The sequence below is a fragment of the Diabrotica undecimpunctata genome, chromosome 2 (genome assembly GCF_040954645.1).
Source record: "Diabrotica undecimpunctata isolate CICGRU chromosome 2, icDiaUnde3, whole genome shotgun sequence".
NCBI classification, from domain to species: domain Eukaryota; kingdom Metazoa; phylum Arthropoda; class Insecta; order Coleoptera; family Chrysomelidae; genus Diabrotica; species Diabrotica undecimpunctata.
The window spans coordinates 128,486,815-128,503,421 of record NC_092804.1 but is presented as its reverse complement, the minus strand read 5'-3'; the positions used below and the strand labels follow the sequence as shown (position 1 = coordinate 128,503,421).

Sequence of the window (16,607 nt, the reverse complement as noted above, 5' to 3'; positions counted from 1 at the left end):
AAAAGAAACAGGTTTAGTTTGGTACATGTCTCCTACTCCTAGTAGCCCATTTCACCACCACAGTTGAGGAGAGATGGACCCATGATGTGCCAGTGCATTATATTTTTTTTAGGTTTAAGAATTATAATTTCTAGTTTTTACTTATACCAAAACAAATACCAATGTTAAGTTATGTTATACAATTTTTTTCTAAAAGGTGGTCCATCTCTCCTCCCTTTACCCTATCATTAAAAAGTTTAAAAATACACAAATTATTATTGATCCAGCTGTAATTTTCCAAAGATCTACTGTAGCCGTGCATGATAAGTAAGGTGACCTTAAACTATTAATGGCCACCGTATTTTATGTAATTCGCGAGAAACTGCTACATATTTCGCCACCTACTAGTCAGAAAAAAAAGTAAACATTAGTTGTTTTCTCAATATAGGTTACAAAGTAGATGTTAGAAGTTAACTGTTTATCATAACATTAGAAATTTATAATCGCTTGTCGGTAAAGTTTGATTAATTTTGTGCTAATTTTCTTAGGTTATATTATAGTTCACCGGTTGCATTTTTTTAGGAGAGTTTGCAGGACTTTATCGACATATTTTAAAAAATCTTTTATAGTGTTCAACTAGTAAGGTTCTTAAATATCAAATAGAAATATAAATAGTATTAAAATTTATACTGGTGAGTATTTTGAAGGACTTTGATTCTTGCGTATGATATATAATACGCTAGAAAATCGTGGTATCTAAGCAATATTCTTTCTGTTTAAAAAAATGAGGAAAAAATATGATCCTAATAATAACAAAAATGTAGAGAAATTGCTAAAATATATGAGAGTTTAGAAGATAACGATACTTTGGCTCAGGAAATTGACCAATGTAACGAAGTTCAACTCATGTTGCATTATACAAATGACCGAAAGGATTTGGACAGAGATAATGCCGAGAGTGATGAGGAAGACCAATTCAATTATACTTATTGTATTGGCCGAGGCACGCTATCTTAAAGCATGGATATTACAGCTGTTTCTCGAAAAAATACAGCGATTGATGAAACCGTGCAGTAAAATACAACTGTGAGTGAAACTCACAAATCATGTAACAAAAGAAAAAGAGAGGTTGCAGAAATTTTACAAGATTATGAAAACAGAAAAAATCTATGAAGATAATCAATCGTAAGTGGGAAGACAAAAAAACTGAAAAAAGAAGCCATAAACTATATTTTCAAATACAATACGGAACTCCATATACTAAATGAATGGAAACAACAAAATTTGAAGCCAATCGATGTGTTTAAATTATTTTTTTATAAAAAATTCATGGAGTATTTTTGTAAAGAAAGGGTAAAGAACGCTTCACAAAAATCCTGCCCTTTCTCTTTGTCCGTTGATGATGTATATAAATACTTTGGCATCCTTATTCTCTCTGGACAATAGCCATTGCCTTCTAGGAGAATGTATTGGAAATGTCGAGGAGACTCTCACTCACATCTAGTTAGTAACTAGACTCATATTAAAAATAAAAAACAAATTCGTAGAACTTTCCACGCTCTACATTGTAAATAACATCAGCTCACTCTTGTTCACTGGAATGACAATAACGAAGGTACTATGGCAACTAATATTTCAACTCTAAAAATATTATCTATAGGAAACTGTAACAGATTGTCCAGAAAAGACAGAAAAATTATAGCGGTACCTCAACCAAACGTTGTGCAAATGTATAACAAAAATGGTATTAGGCGATATTTAGATTTTGCTTGAATGGGGCAATAGTCAACATGTGGCATCATTACCATAGCAACATTAAGGCAATTTCTTTATTAGAATTTTACAGGCAAATTGTGGAGGCCCTGCTGACAGTTCCAGATATTCCAATGCCACGTAGAGTATGTCCAAAATCTTCAAAACATGTTGCTGACGAAATTCGTTTGGGTCATTTGGTGGGCAAAATTGAAAAACAACGAAGGTGCGGCAAATGTGGCAAGTGGACGAAATATCGATGCAATGAAATGTAATGTAGGACTTCATTCCAAGCAATGTTTTGTCGAGTATCACACGTTTGTAAAACTTTTATTAAAATAAATAATGTTTTATTAAATATCGTGCCTTTCATTGCCCAGCGTATAATATATCTTACGTAAAAAAAAAGACAGTTACAAAGAAAAAAAACGTAAATTTTGCATAGTGCAATTAAAAACAACCTCTCGTTATTTCATTCGTAAATTTTGATTTCGTTTGATAAAAATTTAATTTTGATCATTAATGGATTAGACTACTTAAAATATGAACTTGCACCATATTTTCTTTTCATTTTTAAATATTATCTGCTTCAAAAATCAGACAAATCAAAATTGTATTTGTATAAATGTTTAAGAATTAACACAGATTTTTTTACTCTCAATTGTGTGCATGTCATTGATTGAGGATTTCTCCTTCATTAAGTAGTTTGGCCACAGAAACAAACGTTGGATATAATTTTAAATACTTAGGTCGACTTCTTTATTAGGCATTATTCAACTAACAACTACATTTTTGTTATGCATATCCTAAAAACTCTGATAAAAGTACAAAGATGGCCGAAAGACTACAACGTCGTGCACAGTATCTCAAGAAACATTTTTATCGGATGACACGAATAAAAATCGTTTTATAATTCGTTTGCAATAGGACTTCGGAAGTCTGGAATTAATAATAATTAAGCTTGTGAAGACGCTAATACATATACAAACAGATATAAATGTAACATCTAATAAAAAACCTACTATTTTAGTTTTTTTAACACCAATTATTTTCGGTCCCTAGCAGGAGTCATTAAAGCGACTGGGAAGAAGCCATTACCGTGAAATGGTATAACCGTTGGTATAAGCGAATATTAGTGGCACTAAACGTAAAATCAAATCTTAACTGTCTTTTCTATGTCTTTATTTACTCGTATATTTTAAGTATAAACAACCAATTCACGAAAGGTTCTTGCCTAGTCGAATCGATATGTCGTGGTATGCAATTTTAGATTCCCCATATCGGTCCATTTCTGGTCTATTTGCTTAGAAAATTGTAAAAGGCATAAGTTTAGTCAATAATCTGAATTTTGGTTTCAAACACTTAAAAATCTTTGAATTTTTAATTTTGTTTATAGCTTATTTTTATTTGTATTTTATTATTTCATCAGCACCAACTCTGAACCACTTTTTGTACTACTATTTCTTTAATAGTTGTTCTACTTCACTTCTTTTATATCTGGTACCAACGATATAACATACTAAGGATGGAACCTTTGAATAAATACAGATAAACAGATTAAACTGCAACGGTGACGATTTGACACGACCAGACACGACAGACGTTGGTTGATGCGGTTTTGCCTAATCGAATATTATTTTAGAGTTATTGAACTGTAATAATAATACTCCATAATTACTGTAATGAGTTTATAATTATCCCTATTTATTATCAGAGCACTAATATCAAAGTTAAAATGTTTGAGGTATTTGATAAAATATGCTATTTTCTGAAGTTATTAGTCATAATCATTAAAATGAACTGAATGAATGGAAGCCTATTAAATTAAAAAGCTAAATTTATTTAATACTGAGAATTGCGATATTTAGTTAAAATAAATTATTTCCAACGGTTGTGGAAATAAGCTTATAAAAATAGATTTACCTGTTTTTATTTTCAAATATCATCAAGGTCGCTATTTTCACTGTCGGAGTTTAATTGTAAATCGTCGCTATCTCAATCTTCGTCTGGATTAATAACAATACGATTCACGACTACATAAATTAGTGGCTCCTTTGATATCAATTCATGTTTAGTTGTGATGACTTTATCTGTTATTTTTTTTTTCACTCCTCCACAGGAAAGTTTGAAAAAATTCGGCCGACAGCTGCTGGATTGACGTAAATGTAAAGTTTACATCTCTGGCTCCCACATATAATTTCAAAGCTACCCAAACCATTTCAATAGGATTCAGGCTTTAACATAGAGGCAGTATATGCAATGTTTTTTCTTCCGAATCCATTCCTGCATAACACACTTCTTCGATGCGGATGAGAGACATTCATCTTCCTGTGTATTATGGTATGGCGCATTATCTAACACTATTACAATATTCGGAAGAAGTTACACAAAAGATGTTCTTCCAACCACTTTTTTTTTTAAATTTGTATAGTTCATGTCATCACGATGTCCCAAGATTTTGACGTCGACTTCCACCTGAAATAAGAACCAGTAATAAAACTTTGTTCATTTTCTGCCCCAACAATAATTAAACGTTGCCCTTTTGACACTGCTTTTTTAAGTCCATTATTGCTGGTATCACACCAATTGTTTTTTGCAATATGGCTCGTTAGTAAATAAGTTTCGTCAGTAAACACTGGAAATTTATTTGCATCTCTTGCTTCGTTGATTTTCTCCAGATATTGCAGCTTTAAATGTCTAATGTCGTGTTTCTCAATCAACATTTTTCTGTTGTCGATTTTTTTTTTTCAGCGAAACTCAAGTTTGTAGAATTCCATCCTCATACTTTCTCTACTTCCTGCATAATTGAATTCATTTACAAATTTTGGTGAATTGTTTTAATTGTTGGAACTTGTTTATCGCGAAGATGAAAATCATATATTTGTCTCCGTAATATAATTTGATAACATGGATCTAGCTGTATTTTTGAGGACTTTTTTTGTCGTTTATTACGTGTGGAGAATCCGGGGATTTTCCCATTTTCAACCTCACGTCCCTCTTTAGCGATTTTTCTGACGCTGGATAAACCAACACCTATAACAATTGAATATTATATTAATTTTTTCCTCTTATTGGATTATTTTCTATCTTTCTATAACAGCACCTCGTCTTATATTCGATTTATAACAAAAAAAAAATGGTAATCTAAGTATGCAAAACATTTATATATATATATATATATATATATATATATATATATATATACATATATATATATATATATATATATATATATATATATACATTTTAATATAATAAATATACAATCAATTTACCTGTCCAAGCAGCTACTCGTTCTTGCACTTTCGATAACTCAATAAGAAGAACATTTCAATCTGCTTCCTGTTGCGTAAATTTTAAAACCGAGTAAATAATTTCACGGACTTGTGCACTCAGAATCAGATTTTTTAAGACTTTAACGCGATTCATTTTAATAAAATAATATTTCACCTTAGTTTTTAATATGAAAATTCAACAAACAATAAATATTTTACGAACTACGAAGTTATCTGACAACGTAGCAAACGCACTAAAATTTAAGTTTAATGCTAAGTATACGGCGGGTGCTTGCATACAACTGACTATAGGCTCCTCTCTTTATCGATGAATTGACCTTGAGCGTTGCAGTTATATCTGTTAAGTTATACTTGCGTCCAAAGTAGCTAGTTACAATGGCCGACTCTTGTTTTAAGAATATCAGTGGCCTACGAAAAAAATTCTTTTGGTACATATTATGTACAATAATTATTTATTTTCGTTTTTACTTACATTTGAATAGATTAAGTTATTATGACGTGTTACATTATGAAATTAATACATTATGATTTATATTTGATTAAATTTTTATATAATGACACATTATAAAATACGTTGTGTTTTCGCTGTACTATATTCGCTCCGTGCGTGACTGACGCGACACCTACCGCCTTCATCTGACAGTTTTGGACCTACCAATTTTCAGGTTAAACCTATGACATTAATGACATATGTTTGACATTGTTAAATACAGGCGAAATTGACTATTATTAATAATTAATTTTTTAATTATATTTTTTCAGTTTATGTACAAAATAAATGTAGTATTAAAAACTGGGTTTCTCAAAATTCATCATAATATATCTTTACTCTAAACAGGAAGTCTATAAGTCCAAACGGAAAAGAAAAGTTAAAAATCTAGTACTGGCAAATCAAGTTTTTCACGTGAAAGAGCATATAATTAAAAACAGTAATAGTAAAAGTTATGATATAAAAGCTAAAGTCATCAGGCACTCCGCAGTTAGCTTGAAGCCTTATAAAATATCATTTAAGGTAAATTATTTAAATATTTCAATTGCATAAAAATGAGGTTACCTGATATTTCCTTTTTCATATTAATAGCACGGATCCATCTTTTTCTTTTCTCTAATTTATATGTAATCTTTGGGAACCTATAAAAACTACACTTACTATTTTTGGTATTATTAGCACAACTAAATACGCAACATGTATTTGCACACATTTTTGATAAAATTTATGCGTAAAAAGATAGTGTCCAATTTTGTCATATTTCGCCGCTACGCACGCTGGCATGGTTTCAAGGTACCCCTACCATGGTCACGCACGGAGCGAATACAGGACAAACCACAATTTTAAATTTTTTGTGAAGACAACTCGTATTTAATTCTTTCAAAAACAATGGCCTACAAAATATTAAAAATTTAACGAATTTATTGATTTACCAAAAAGAATACATTAAATGATTGACTTAACAAATAATGCTACCTGTTTAACATTAAAATATCAGGAAAAACTATTTTCACGTTATTCACCTGACAAATTCACGTCGGACATTATAGCTAGTAATATGACGTCAGTTCTGTCGTTTATCAGCTACATGTAAAAATATCAACATGTTTCATCCTTAGTATAGTAGTCTGATACTGATTCCGATTTAAGACATTCACTGTTTTCTTCTTCTCTGTAATTATCAAATAACTCTGCTAATGTACTATTTATATAGAATAGATACTATTACTGTAAGATACAAAACTAGATACAAAACTAGATATTATTAATAGATAAGTAATATAAATGTGGTAATAAAAGTAGAAGTACCTATACGATTATCTTCATAAAAAATAGGGTACTTACCTAAGGGGGTCTTTTATGTGAATATATCTATCTAGTGATATGGCGCAAAGATTGAGTATACTAGCTGTTGAGCACATGACGTCGAAGGCCACCCAAGTGTCACAGAATTGAGCACCAAAAATCCAATATCCTAAAAGATATTAACATGTTTAAGGAAAATACTTATAATTATTTAACAGTTTGTTATATTGTTATATTCTTTATATTTTCAATTACTGATATTTATCTAATTATATTTTTGTATATTCTGGTTTTTGTTTTTATTTACTAAAACCGCTTCAACAATTTTTTTTATTGCATTTAAACTTTAGGCTTAAGAAGTTTGATTTGGAATATTCTAAACTTTTAAAAGTGTCTATACACATTTTTTAAATAAAAACCGTAGGTACAAGTCAAGTCATGTACTATAGTCATCTTTACAACATTTTGACAGTCATTGCCGAAAACAACACAAAAGATCCTACCTCTACATATTATTAGCTCAAATAAACTTATTGTTGCAGATTTTTTTCATTGAAAAAAAAAGAATAATGATGAATAATGGAAGTGCATATTTATTAATTGTAAATGAAAAAGTGTAAATACGTTTTAACTTTACACTTTTTTATTTAAGTTGAAGATATCGATACCTTTTTGCCATAACATCGTAAGTCTCGTTTAGTAAATTTTACAGTACGGCAGTTTTTTCAATAAACGTGTTTAGAAATGTCCAATTGAAGTGAAAATTGGCATCCGGACGTATTATGATGAGTGTTTGAAGTAAAGTAATGATTTTTCTTCAAAATAGTTTCAGTTTTTTTGTAGTTGGACTTACGTTACTTTGGCAGCATTAAAAATAATTTTGCTACTGTAGTTTTATACAAGTCCAACACTTACGATAATTTTGGTAAATTCAGAAATAATTTCACATTATGATTGTTATCGTAAGCTCAGCACTTACGATAAAAAGTATGTTTAGACACAGCCTCATAAAGTAACATAAATATATATAAAAAAATACTAAAAATCATTTATTTAAGGTAATTTATTTGTGAAAAGTAAAAAGTACAATAGGCATTTAACTGAACAACAAATCGCTTTACTCATAAACTTACAAATAGTCATAATATCTAATGTTATTGCATGTGATATAATAAATGTGAATCATAGCTAGTTAGCAGAAATCTAATCTTGGGGCCCTTCATCGCTTTTGTCTTCCTCATCGGATTCTGCTAGCTTATCTGGCGTAGCTGACGTTTTCATTAGCCTATATTCTTTATTCTTTTGAAACCTGAGAGGAATTATATTGTAGTCGCAGAGATCAATTAAGTCTTTTTTCTTTGCAACGGAAATAGACAATTTATGAGACTAAAGCCGTTTTGGTTTTTTTTTTCCTTTTAATTCCATCGTGAAATTCTGGCCATTATTTAAATATTCAACCTCTATAATAATATCTGGGTTACCTTTCTCAAATTTTACATTTTTAATTTCACTGATTTTTATAGGTTTTCCGTTCTTACATTTGAATTTACTCGGTTTTAGTACATCATCAAATATTTTTTTCCATTCTAAGAAGTCGCTGAAATCAATTTTTATTGTTTCAAATGGTTTAGGTTTGGTACGAGAGTTGGATATCGATGTATACCATTCTGATGGAGCCCATACTACGCGTTTTTTGATAAACCGCTCAATTGTTGCGGAACTGAGTCGACAGGCATATAAGTATGGCCTGGTAGTAAGTATCGCACACGGATTGATGTTATATTAACAGAATTCCTAAGAAAAGTCGGGATCATTAGATGCAACTTCTTGCAAATATTTGTAGATTATGGTAGATATTTCGTTACTGCCACGTCCTCCGTCACATTCTCCCCACAAATAACAAAACCCATTTTGGGTTCCACTTTCGTAAACTATAAGATTGTAATAAGCATACTTTCTGGTGTAGTACAAGAGCAAATTGTCTCCATGTGGTGTGTTTAACACCTTCTGTACGTCGAAATTAGCACATAAAAATTTTGAATCTAAGATAGTTTTTTTTTGATCAGCTAGAAATGAGTCTGCATTTTTCTTTGTTTTCCAAATGTTTTTCATACAATTGCTTTGTTTCTTCTGTTTCCTCAAAATCTTTGTCTTTTCTCACTTCACATACTTTGCACTTATCTTTTTTCGGCAAGTGAAATCCGATATTAAATTATGCCTTAAAAATCTTTCAGAACACTTACAGGGAAACGATATCGTTCTTAGTTATGCCATTTTCTAACTGTTTCTTTTTAAAAAGTTCATATAAGAATGATACATTACGAAATTCAGTGGGTAAGTGTCTTCTCGATGTTTTATTTCTGCAATAATGAGGTGGAACAGCTGGTAGCAACGTGATAAAATCTAAAACATTCTGCTTCTGCTCTTTCCCAGTCTTGTTATGTGGAACATGCTTACCTCTCGGATCTATTTTGGAAAATAAGGCTGACGTAGAGTTTTCTTTCGTATATCTCAAAGTCATTTGTGAAATATCCGAGGTTTTCAATAAAAATTGTTTGGCACACCTCGTGTTCCACATCATTCCACCTAATTATATACTTGTACGAACATTGTCTTCTGCTTCTTCCAACCTCTTGTTTTCGACGTTTTATTATCTTTTATGCCTAAATCAAAAGTAAAAACCATAAATAATTACCGAAAAAATTATTTTGTGGTACTTACGTTCTGATTCTGCGGCTATACACAGTGCACTAATAGATCGTAACGCACTTCGCTGCATCGTAAGTAGCAATTTTTGTACCACGTGACTTGCACCTTACGATGTTTTGGTGACCATGCGATGTTTTCACAACTACAAAATAGATTTGTTCACATTTTTATGTGACTTACGTTACAGCAAATTCGGTTTTTTCTCCAAGACTATGCTATTATACCTTACGATAATTTTGCTGGGAGGTGCCTGGCGGCTTGATAGATACGATTCTTCAATAAAACTGTTTTCCCTAATTTTGTCACTTACGATGTTATGGCAAAAAGGTATCGATATTGACTATGAGCAAGTGTGCTTGGTTGCATAGTATCTTTCAGCTACTTTTTGTTGAGGTCAAAAAATTACTTACTAAATTTTTAGTAAGTTAAGACAGTTAAGACTAGGTTAACTGAACAGAGTAAAGGACAATTTAAACAATTAGACATGCAAGTCATAGATTTAATGACATCAGAACCCACTGGTACAAACTTGACGGCAAACAAATTCAACAAATTTTACATGATATATTAGTTTTTTTGTCAAGTTTCGCAGAAAAGCACTGCTGCCAAATAAAAAACAAATGTATTTACCATATCAGCTATCGGTTAGACGGTTTCTCTTTGTATTTAAGAGTGAGAAACAAAGATAATCATTTGTAAGTGTCAAACCCATGTTGTTCTATAGAAGGTTATGTAAGATTTTTGTTTATAAGTGTGAAATTGTTTAAAATTTAAGCTGTCTACACACCAAATTCTGTTACTTTAGTTTTTCAATTATTTTGATTAAAATTGTTGAAAATTTTAATTGCATTGTCTTCTTCTTCTTCTTCTTCTTCTTCTTCTTCTTCCTTCTTGTATGTATGTTTTAAAGCCTGTTTCTTTGTTGTTTAAATTATCGCACCATATTTTTCTTGGTCTGCCAATACTTCTTTGTCCATTTGGTGACTTATCTCGTGCTATTCGTACTATCTTATCTTCTGCCATCCTATTAATGTGTTCGTTCCACTCCTGTTTTCGTTTTGTCACCCATCCATTTATGTCTTCTATTGTAGCATTTGTAAATCCCTTGATGTATATTGAAATCCCCTGTATATGTTTTAAAACACCAAAGAATAATTTTAGTGTAAAAATTAATGAGAAAATCCCAGTAGTTGGCTGTATACCATCGTTTAAAAAAACATACAGAAGTTAAAACACTTCACCAGTGTATTTAGGTATATAAAAACATATAGTTAAAACTTTTACAAGTGTCGTAAAAATTTATACAGTAGCATAACGTTTTCGATCTAATCAGATCATCTTCAGTGCCTTATGTAGTTGAAGCTAACAATGAATTTGTGGCTATGACATCTATATATGGGTTTACATCTTTCCAAAATTAAATTATATGGTGATTCTAGGTCGATGACATTGGATAAAATTTAATACTTGAGGGGCTACATGTCTCCCTGCTCGGTTTTATACACGTGGTTCTTGTCAGTTGGTCTGTGTCGTTTTAACTGGATTTTGTCTAATGTTACGAGGTTGGCTTTACTGCAGGGTTTTAGTACTGTACATGAGTAATCAAGGTGTGATCTTATAATACCTTTATAATTTAACAGAAGTGAAATATGGTCTGCTTCCCACCATGTGCCATATAATGCTCTCATTATATTCATTCCTTTTTGAGCGTTCGTTTCAATATTTCTAATGTTTTCTGTCCAGTTTAAAGAATTATTATTATTGGTTTAAAGAATTATCTGTCCATCTTGTCATTTATTGTGCTCCTAATATTACTAAAAAATATCATTGCTGATGTTTTATCTATTGGTAAAGGAAGCTTATTTTCAGTTAGCCAAATATTAATGTCTCTAAGGCAATTATTAGCAATTCTAATAAGATTATTTATGTTTTTACCAGTTATTACAAGAGCTAGATCATCAGCGTATTGTATTAACTTGAATTTGGTTGGTATAATATCATGTAATGATTTAGTGTATACAGTAAATAAAAGTGGGCTCAGAGGTGACCCTTGAGCCAAACCTCTATCTGTAATGTTGAGTCCAAATATTTCATTCTGATTATCTCTCACGTAGATCATTTTATTATTCAAAAATTCAAATATTAGATTATTATATGAGCTAGGAATATTTAATTCGGTCATTTTTTTATATAGCAGATATATATCTACATTATCATATGCAGCTTTTAGATTAAGAAAAACAGTTAATACCACCTTCTTATCAGTAAATGCATTAAGTACTATATGTGATAGTAGTATATGTGCATGATTGCAACCAAATTCCTTGCGGAACCCTATTTGATACTGCGATAAAATGCTGTTGTGTTCTACAAACCATTCTATTCTATTCTTAATTATATTTTCCAGTACCTTACCTACACATGAAGTTGGACGTGTACGAACTCATCACTATATAGCCCCTCATAAAATTATTAGACCCTCGGAGATTATTATATAGTAAACTGATCACCGGCATCCTTTGGAGATTGGTAAACTCATCACCGCAGATAGGTAAACTCATCACCGGAATTTTTGCCTGGTTTCTAATGCGAAAGATTGCCTCTTACCTGTTATACTTCTCGTTTATGTGATAATTTAATAAATTCATAAATTATTTAAGTAAGTTGCTTTAAAATTTAACTGAGATATTAATATGTCTCACGGTGTGGCCTATTCGACGTATCTGCCAATCTAAATGGTTTTGAGATCTAAAAATTTAGTTGCATAGGATTTCGATAGTGAACTTTAAAATGAAAATATTTGTCAATATGTGCTATTTTTGTTTATATCGGAAGTAGTCCCAACTTCGTTATTTGATTTTCATTGCATTTTTATATTTCGCATTGAATTCTCGAGATAATTTGTTAAGCATACATTCGGTCTAAGTCTTACCATTTTGGCGTTATTTGACTATTTTGAAAATAATACACGATTTTGAACAGTTAGTAAATATAAAATATCTGAAAAATAGGAAAAGCTAAAAACTTGAGTGTGCTATTAGTGCATTGAAGTCGAAGGAAACGTAATTTTTTACACGTGCAAAGCTTTAAATTTTATAGCATCATTTGCGGAAATTTTTAAATTTGAAGTAATCAGCAATGCATTTATTATGACAGAATGTATCAAAATGCTTAAGTACAGCTTCCTGTACCTTTCAATGACATGTACAAAGATCCCACAATCAGAGTGCTTTTAAAAGCAATATTTTTACATTTTTTGGTTAGTTTTCGCCATTATTTGTAGGAGTCAGATGAGTTGTTCATTTCATTTCATAAACATCATGACAACTAGCCTCAATTAGTGTAAGATACAAAATAATTTTTATTCTGTAATTTGTACTAATTTTGTTTATTGTAGCACCCTGATGATGCAAATAGAGATTTGGGAATGCTTGGTAGTTTAAAAAGAGTACTTCTTTGTCCTATCTTCGGCTGCACACCCAAATATATAGTTGTTTTTGTAGTCTAACTGATCAGCGTTGACTACAAGCGTTTATCGCTTTTTCAGTATATGTATATAAGAGTCCAATTAAGTGGGTACCATATGGAAAATTTTTTTATTTTTAGTTTTATGAAAAAAAAAATTATTCTCTAGTTCTGAATGATCTAGAATTTCAGTCATCAGAATCAGATATTAGTATTCTTCAGTCAGTTACACGGTTCGTTAAACAACATGAATTTTATTAAGACTTGAGAATATCCACAATTCATTTTTTTTTGACAAACCGCGTATACAACTAAAAAAAAATTAATATCTGATCATTGTATTCTAGGTTTTAGATCATTCAAAACTTTTTATGTAATATCATTATTTTATATAACAAAATTCATAGAACTAAAAATAAAAAGGTTTCACATATGGTGCCGACTTATATATATATATATATATATATATATATATATATATATATATATATATATATATACATATAACAATGTGACTTTAACAATTTAATTAGAAATCTCAAAATATAATATCAGAAAAGGTAATCTACAGCAACAAAGTAATATTATGCCTTGCCTACAAGAAACATCTTATACAGGTAACTTAAAGAACTTAATTACACTGATTTTTTTCTGTTTGATCAGAATTATTCGCGAAAACCAGTGCGAAACAACTAAACAAAAACGGTATAACATTTCTACTCACCAGTTGTATGACATTTAGCCTTACACCCTTTCGTCGCACAAGTCCACAAAAGGCAATTCGATTTTTTTAGAGTCTTTCGCAATCATTTGAAATTTGAAATTATTGATAACCATCATTTTTTGACCGCGTTGGCTCAGGATGTAATAAATTAGCATTTCACTATCCATGTTGAAGAAACAAAGACAAATAAAGAGAAATTTTTCTTTTCGCATGATTTTAGGTAGCTATCAATAGAATTTTGTGGAATTCCCAAATAAAAACCCATAAATTGCAGTTGCATTTAAGACATCTGGATTTGGATTATTCTGTGAAATTATCAAAAACTAGCAGTTTGTTGGGATTTAATGCTCTATACCTGATCCAGGCTGCAGGTAGGCCAGTGATCAGTTTACCAATCTCTTAGGGTCTATTTTGAAAACCCTACTTTTATGGCGGTAATGAGTTTGTACTATGTCCGAGGGTATTTATGGTAATTGGTGATGAGTTTACGTGTACCCATGAAGTTAGGGAAAATTGGTCTATAGCTCTCTGGATTATCTGGGCATTTAGTAGGTTTCAAAAAAGGTAATATTAATGTTTGTTTCCATTCAAAAGGAATTTTGCTCATTTCTATGATATCATTAAAAATTTTAATAACATGAAAATGTGCTATTGGGGATAGATTTTTAATCATAAAATATGATACATTATCTAACTCTGTTGCTTTATATTTTTTGGAGTATATAATATTTTTATACTTATTAAATTTAATGGATTGAACACTTTCATTATTACCGTTTAACAAGGTAAAGTAGGGATTTACATTACAAGAGGTTTAGCTGTTTAGAATATTTATACAAATTTCTTTATTGGGAGAAATTGTATTTCTATTGCCAAAATATGTTAAATTTTTTAACTGTATTCCAGATTTTGCTGATTGGTGTATCTCGATCAAGGGTCCCAAAAAATGCTCTTAAACTCATCCTTTTCTTAATTTGAAGTTGCCTTTTTACAAAAGCCTTTACTTTATTACAATTTATGTAGTTTTCCAACATCTGATTTTCAATGCAATTCTTAACTGATTCTCTTCTTTTTAATATCAATTGCTCACATTCATCGTCCCACCATGGTACACACTTACCGTTCGGCTTGTACATATGATATGGAATATTTTCTTGTGCGCTTGAGTTGATTATTTCATATCATTCATTATATCTTACATCACGTAGAACATGCATTTTCTTTTCAATAGTATCTGCATATCTAGACCATTTTGATTTTTTAAAATTACGTTTTCTACATAGCGGTGGACTTGTAGATGTCTGGATTTGATTATATTTGCATACTGTTGGGAAATGATCACTACGTCCAGTATCAGAATATACCCACCAATGACACTTGGTTGCAATATATTGACGGACAATGGTTAGATCTAGTGCTGATGGGTTCTGACCAGGCAATACCATTCTAGTGGGGGTTCCATCATTTCTTATTACTAATTGATCTTCCTCTAAGGATTCTTTTATTATGTTTCCATTATGATCACTAATAGCACAGCCCCACAATGGATCATGAGCATTTAGATCCCCCATAATTATAACGGGTGTACCAATATTTTGAACTATATTATTCCATAATGGTTTTGTGATCTTTTTACCAGAAGGATTATAAATATTAATATCCATCACATCTATCATCTCTATATACATAAATATTTTTTATTTTAAAGACAAAACTATTATCTGTACTATATCTGGTTTAATATCATTAATAAATAAATATATATATATATATATATATATATATATATATATATATAAATTATCATAATTTGTTTAAAGACTTCTGATGTTCCATTGCAGAAGTGTGAAACATCCTTGTGCTTTGTTATATTGATTAACTTGAGTCATCCTTTCCTATGGATGAATCAACATTTTCTGTTTTTAATTTTGTGATAAAATTAAGAACATGTTCTCTATCTGTTTTGTTTAATTTAATAGCCATATTTATTATAACCTGGAGAGACTGAGAGTCATCCCTTCCAGGGGTAGTTACATTCCATTCATTATTTTTATAATTTGTGTTATTAAAAATATGTGTTTTTTCTGTATGTACTGTTCCATTAGGATTTAATAAAAATTCATTATGTTCTGAATTTCTTTTCTTTGCGCTGTGGTCAGGGGCTGGTCTTTTCTTTGCTTTTACTGCAACACTATATGTATTTGTCTTTACTTGATTGGCTACATACGCTGTTCTGCGTGACTTTAGGGGTATGTCTATATCTGAATTTTCCTTAGCTGGCAAACTGGGAAAATCCAAAGGGTGCACATTGAATTTATTATTATTTTTAACCTTAGGTGTCTTCTCTATTGCCTCAAAGAAAAAGATATATTTTCTAAAGACATCATCTCTCTTATTTTTTTTGTCTGATATACTCTGGACATTTTCTACTTGTACTATTGTGATTCTCACTATCACAATGTACACATTTCATAATGCATCTTTGATTAAAATCGTGAATTTCCGCACAATTAATACATTTGTTATTTTTTGTTTTACATAAATTTTTTGTATGCCTATAATTCAAGCATTTGTAGCACTGAATTACTGGTATAATATAAGGCAAAACCCTATGCGCTACTACATGATGTATTATTAAGAATCTTTTCTGGCTTTACTTTAATTTTAAATCTCTTTACATTTATAATTTTACAGTTTTTAGTATTTGGTTCTGAGTATTTTAGCAATACATCATCACTAAATTTTTTGTCAATAAATTGGATTATTCCCTTGCATGTAACATTTTTGTTGGGTATAAATACATCATAACCTTTTTCTTTTAGCAAATTATTTTGAAGAAAGTTATTTGCTGCATTTCTATTTTTAAATTCCACACTAATTCTATTCA

The 16,607-nt window shown here is 30.5% G+C and overlaps 1 protein-coding gene across 1 annotated transcript in view; it reads right to left on the bottom strand.

The window, feature by feature from the left end:
- LOC140433914 (dopamine receptor 1-like) overlaps positions 1 to 16,607 on the bottom strand; it is a 237,855-nt gene that overhangs the window by 205,175 nt on the left and 16,073 nt on the right. The window contains exon 4 of the mRNA XM_072521886.1: positions 6,862 to 6,991. Coding sequence (XP_072377987.1) covers positions 6,862 to 6,991 — 130 coding nt within the window. The remainder of the gene's footprint in view (positions 1 to 6,861; positions 6,992 to 16,607) is intronic.